The sequence below is a fragment of the Lactuca sativa genome, chromosome 7 (genome assembly GCF_002870075.4).
Source record: "Lactuca sativa cultivar Salinas chromosome 7, Lsat_Salinas_v11, whole genome shotgun sequence".
In the NCBI taxonomy this organism is placed as follows: domain Eukaryota; kingdom Viridiplantae; phylum Streptophyta; class Magnoliopsida; order Asterales; family Asteraceae; genus Lactuca; species Lactuca sativa.
In genome coordinates, this window is record NC_056629.2 from 43,189,334 (window position 1) to 43,195,333 (window position 6,000).

Sequence of the window (6,000 nt, forward strand, 5' to 3'; positions counted from 1 at the left end):
AACAAATTGAAATAGCTATTTCTTTAAAAGTCATGTAGTGACATGTTTCTAGAATAGTATTTGGCATGAAAGTAAATGTCAATTTAAGCATGAATTGAATAGTTGAAGAATTTGAGTAAAGAAAAAGTATATTTTGAAATACATTACATTTCAAGAGTTGTTATGGTAAATTTTCAATAAGTTATTAGTAATCTTAAAGTTCTTATGAATATTGTTATGTCTTTCAAGCAAGTTTTCGATACAAATAGTTGAAAACAATTTTCATGAAAAGAAAAAAAAAATCTGTATCTAGTTTGAATATATAATTCGACTTAATGGAACTAGTAAAAAAATATCTTCTCAACAATCATATCCGTGGAAATAAAATTAAAGAGCGAGGTCGAAAAGTCCAATTTACCTTTATAATAATAATACATTTTGAGAAATTAATGCAATAATCATGAGTTATTTGCCTTTGGTAGATTCCAAATCAGGGCTTAGTCTTCCAATTGATATCAAATGCACAATAACCAGATTTAAAAAACCAACATATCTACACAAAACTACATGCTATAAGAGACACAACAATCAAAAACCATAAAAAACTGCAAAATCTAGCCACTAAAGATGGGGTTATATGCAAGAAATAACATCGTACTTTTGTTTATTTTTTTATTATAGCATCTTATTTTCATTTCTTTCTATTACAACATTGTACACATTTTACTATGAAAAATCCACCCAATGATAGCATTGTACTTTGAAAAATCAACTCAACTCTAGCAGTGAAAATTGGTTTGTATTTGGATGACATTGCTATAATTAGGTAGATTTTTCATTCTAATAATAATGAAAATATGATGCAATAATAATTAATAAACAAACAAGTAAAAGCACATTGCTATTTCCACCAATTAACCCTTGAAGATGGGTTTCCAAATTACTGAAAATTGATCCGAAGTGGGCTCATCTGGAAAAAAGAGGTTTTTTTTTTCTGGGTCATAGCCATTGGTTCAGTTCTTAATCAGACACTGGAATTAGACCAACTCCACCTGCCATTTTCCAAATTCTCCTGCATTCAAGATAAATGCTACAATTGTTAACAAAAAGATAAGTTGAATTGTAATCTTATTCAAACATGCAAAAGTTGCAATTTTTATCAGAGGAATTGTCTAATGTTGTATATATTAGCCCTAAAGGATTTTGAATATTTACATAATACAAGAGGAAATCATAAAGGGATTATCTAGGTGTACCTAAAAACTTATCAGATTTGAAAGAATAAGGTTACAGATAGCTTTTGACATTGTAGATGAAATGTATATGCAAAAAAGTATCAAGAACAAAGAGGAAATTAGAAAAATTTGAGAGCAGTGATTCAATAAGAATGAATAATTACAGTGTCGGGTTGCATCTCTTGTGATCTGCTCATTCCAGAAGCTCCGTCGATTAACTTCAACAATTCATTAGCTTTGTTCTTCCCTTTTGAGCTTCCATTGTCTGCAACATCAGAGATGCCATTACAGACGATATAAGCCATCTCTTTAACGTATTCCCCAACATCTTTCTTCCCACACTGCACCATGTTCAATAAACCCGAAACAGCATTCTCTTTTGTTCTAGCACTCGACCCTGTTGATAGATCCAGCAAATCCACCAAAACCCCAACCCCTGAAACTTTCCTAAATGCATCTCCGGCTTCTTCGCACCCTGCGAGCTGTGCAATCACCGCCGTAGCATCCTCCACAACCCCTAGCCTCCCGTCCTTCACCACCAACGAAAACAACGCAGGCACCGCCCCTAGTTCAATCACGGTCGCACGATTGAGCGGATACAACGAAATCCCAAACAGCGCTTTCAGAGCGTCTTTGATTGATCTCGGATGCGAATTAGGGTTTCTGATTATGTCGATGAGCGCATACAGTATGTCACGTTTTGAACCAATAATCGGCCGGTAGGTATCAACAGTTAACAGACTAAATAACGTTGCGGCGGCGGATTGGGCGGTGGAGGGGGAAGCAGGGTTCCGGAGCGCGTGGGATAAAGCGTCGAGTAACCCTCGCGTGGACATCAAAGGTTCTCGTGAAGAGATCGAAATATTAAGTAGTGTAGCAGTTGCGTTCTCTTGTGCGATAGCAGATGGGGAGTATAGTATCTCAGAGAGATACGGAATCGCACCTGCCTCAGCAATTAGGGTTCGGGTCTCAGGATCGTTCTTGGACATGAGACGCAGCTCGCAAAGCGATTCCGTACGAGTTTGCTCGGACACCGAACTCAGTTTCCCGACCAGCGTTTTCGCCGTCCGCCGTTTCACCTCCATGCTGTTTGTTACAATTCGCAGTCTTTGTTCTTCTTCGCTGGCTGAAAAATCTGTAAACTGGAATTCTTATCAGTTGAAGAAATCAGAGATTATGTTGATAGTCGCAACCTTTCTATTAAGATCCTGGTGATTGGTTTGCAGTTGTTGTTTGATCTGAGAGAATTCGCCGGAGAATTGGCGCGGGTGGTTGAATATGTGAAGGATCGATGTGTATTCGTCAAAAGAAAAAGCTGGTGGCAGTTTTTTCAAACCAATCCACCTAACGTCTTTTTCTTTTACCGGGAAAGGATCCAGTCCAACATCGACTTTTTTTTCTTCTTACTTGTTGGATTAAATGATCTATACTTCTATAGTTATGCTACTACCATATTTTTTTACTTTAATTTTGATATGAAAAGAAATGATTTTTATACAAATAATTATCATGATTTGATTATCAAGAGAGGAGACTCTAAATATGTTTGGTTGGTATGCAGATGAAAACATGATAATGTTTCTATAAAATTGACCTCAAAACTAATAAAGTTTATCTTTAATATGTAGGACCCTTTAAAATTGAAGTTAACAATTCAAAGTTTTAACTAATATTTGCTGTTTCGATAGACATATTTGGTTTTAATTCGATTGTTGATTCAAACAAAAAAAATCATTCAAATACCTTAGTCGTCTTTCATCAATCATCATAACAAAGTTAAGATGTTTGCGTTTTTTAAAACATCGCAGCGTTCCTATAACAAAACAAAAAAACCAAACTATGAAAGAGCATATAGAACTAATGTTGATTGTTTGTATGCTTGATTATTTAGAATCATAGATACGATATTTGGTTGAGAAGTTTTTCGTGACAATATTTCTAAAATAAAGTCCATATCAAGTTATTTTTTGTATATTTTTCATAATATTCCAAGTATAAAGTTCGGAATTTGGAAAAGTCAAAATACATAAATGCACTACATTTTATTAGTGTATCGATTATTTAAGAAAAAAATGTTAGTGATTAAACCCTTACATTTTCTTTATCTTACTGAAAAAAATTATATTCTATCTACTTTTAGTTAACTTGTAAGATTACTGGAAAACATCAGCTTTCAAAACAAATTTTTTAGTATCATTAATTCATATTTCATGTGTCAAACATATAATAATACTATCATGATATCTAATTGAACACAACAACGATTGTGGGTATTGTTTAATAAATTGTGAAAACAAAATCGAATAAAAGGTAGGGAGTTTTTCCTTTCCAACCCACTCAACACACTCATACATCAGTATTTCTCTCTCCTCTCTCTTCTATCTTTCTCAACCCACAACACATGAAAATTATATCTTTCTCAACTCACTCAACCAACTCAATTTTCTATTTTAAAATAAACACAAACTAATAAAAATTATAAAAAAAACTAATTTACATAATATTAAAAATATACAAAATAATTTAAAAACTAATTAAATAATATACAAAATTGATTTGGTACAAGTTTTGATGCATAATGTACAAGTGATTATTGCGTGAGTTGAAAATGGTAGGATCGGGTTAGTGAAGCCGTTTATTAAGCTCATTCACCCCACACTTGTTAAACCGTTGAATAAGGAACGGCTCCTTGGTGATACCGGCGGTACCTCCCATAAATATTTTCAAACTCGTGCATGGTACCCTCCCCCTAAGATCCAACAAGATTGCCCATGATACGATATAAGCAATAAACACAATTTAATGGGGAATTTTAAATATTCTTAAAATTGAGGTGCACTACGACTAATCTATGGTTGAATTCCACGTATAGTATAGGAACCAAAGTAGTTTCGATCTACTAGTATCACACACACGAGCAAGATCCAAGTACAATGATTAAGTGCAAACTCAATGAATTGAACAACCTCACAAGAATGATAATGACACGTCTCAAACTCTCTTTAAACCTTTTAGAATCTTTAAAATTCATTTACAAAAAATAAGGCATGTTATCCTCCTTTAAAATAGGTTAGCAGCAGGTTCCAAATAGCTTGGCCTAATATGCTTGGACCACATAGGACATCCCTTATAAAGAGTATCAGCTAGTTCCGGAAAGGCTCACTGATGAGTGTATTTTACTTTTTTTGTAGTTTATTTTAGCATATTTTAATTTATTTTTAGTTAATCATCATCATCATATATATATATATATATATATATATATATATATATATATATATATATATATATATATATATATATATATAGGCGTATGTTATTCTATTCTAACTAATTATTGTGCGGATATCGTATGTTATGAGAATTACTAAAAAAATGAGTTGTTTAGCAATGCGAATATGTTCAATCTTACATAACTATTGTCATTAACACACATACTCATTAATTAAATCGTCTATAAGGTTATTATACACTTATTATTATTATTTTTATTTCTGTCAGAATGTTTGTCGGAATGTTTATTGGGTCGTATTCTGTCAGAATGAAAATGAGTGAAAAACGATGTGTGGGAACAAAAATAAATAATAATTAGCGAAAATGCATGAAAATGACGATACTTTGTAAGGTTGAACGTATTCATATTGCTAAACAACTTATTCTCTTAGTAATTCTCATAACATATGATATTCGCACAATATATATATATATATATATATATATATATATATATATATATATATGACTAATTAAAGCAAGACTTCCTTGTGGATTTGATGCCTTGATGGCATTTATTGTGGGCGTGAGGATGAAGAAGATGTTGATAAAAAAAATTTTAAAAAAAGGATGAAGAATTTGAGCAAATTTGGGCTAAGATGCTTAAAGAATGATGTTTGAGCTAATTTTGGGCTTGTTGATAGGCATTATGTGACCAAAATCCAGAGTTGGGCATTTGGAAGCAAGATCCTTGTGAAAATGACAGTTGCATGCAAGTAAAATTAACCAAGTCATGTGGTATGCGTGGCTTTTTAGCCTATACTTACACGGTCTGCATGAGTAATGTAGAGGCCCTTTTGTTTTCACATTGGCAGCTATTATGGGAAGGTTGGTGTTTGTCTTTTTGATATCTCGAACCAAGGAAGTAAGGAGAGTTTCTCTGGAAATTTTGAAGGTTCTTGAGCATATTTTAAAGATTGGTTTTCATTTAGTTCATTTTAGTGAGTGTTTAGTACTTCTAAGCTCTTGTTCTTAATCTTAAGCATGTGTGGCTAAACACATTTAGTTGATATTGGAAGTAGTCCATGGATGTCTAGTTTGTTTTGAAGATTTTATGACTCGTGGTGATAGTTCTATGAATGCATCCTCTAGTTAAATTTCTACATCATTCTTATGTTTTTATTCATGAGTTTAAAAGTTTAAATGATACTTAGTTGGTTAATTTATTGATTAAGTAATGGATCTTCAAATTGATTAGCAATAAATGGTTTTAATGTATGTTTTCATTTCATTTGAATCCATGAAATGCATCCTCCAAAATGGTAGCGAAGCTTTAGACTCCTTTTTCATTTAATGATTCTTTAATCTTAATGTTAATCAATTTTATGGATTAATTAGATGCTTATTTGGTCCATAAATTTGATTAAGAAGGTGTGTTAAGAGTTCCTCTAACCACCGTATTAATTAAGAAAAATCTGGGTGGGTTAAGCTTTCAAGTTGTTATATGCAAATTAAATTAAATCACAAGTATTCCTCCTGAAGTTTCTACCATAACCTCAAAGCAAACCAACTA

At 32.5% G+C, this 6,000-nt stretch overlaps 1 protein-coding gene across 1 annotated transcript; it reads right to left on the reverse strand.

Moving 5' to 3' along the window:
• Positions 1–379: 379 nt before the first annotated feature.
• On the reverse strand, positions 380–2,702 carry LOC111880710 (U-box domain-containing protein 15). The gene is made up of 2 exons (XM_023877131.3): positions 1,379–2,702; positions 380–1,051 (listed from the first exon to the last, which is right to left on the reverse strand). Exons 1-2 carry the CDS (start codon positions 2,297–2,299, stop codon positions 1,004–1,006), a joined length of 969 nt encoding a protein of 322 aa, XP_023732899.1. The 5' UTR covers positions 2,300–2,702; the 3' UTR covers positions 380–1,003.
• Positions 2,703–6,000: the final 3,298 nt, after the last annotated feature.

What these genes read in the sequence shown, in the direction of transcription:
- LOC111880710 (XM_023877131.3), bottom strand. Translation starts at nt 2,299, where the DNA reads ATGGAGGTGAAACGGCGGACGGCGAAAACGCTGGTCGGGAAACTGAGT. An exon ending in AAGAGATGCAACCCGACACT is followed by an intron (nt 1,052 to 1,378) that starts GTAATTATTCAT and finishes TCTTGAATGCAG; the next exon opens with GAGAATTTGGAAAATGGCAG.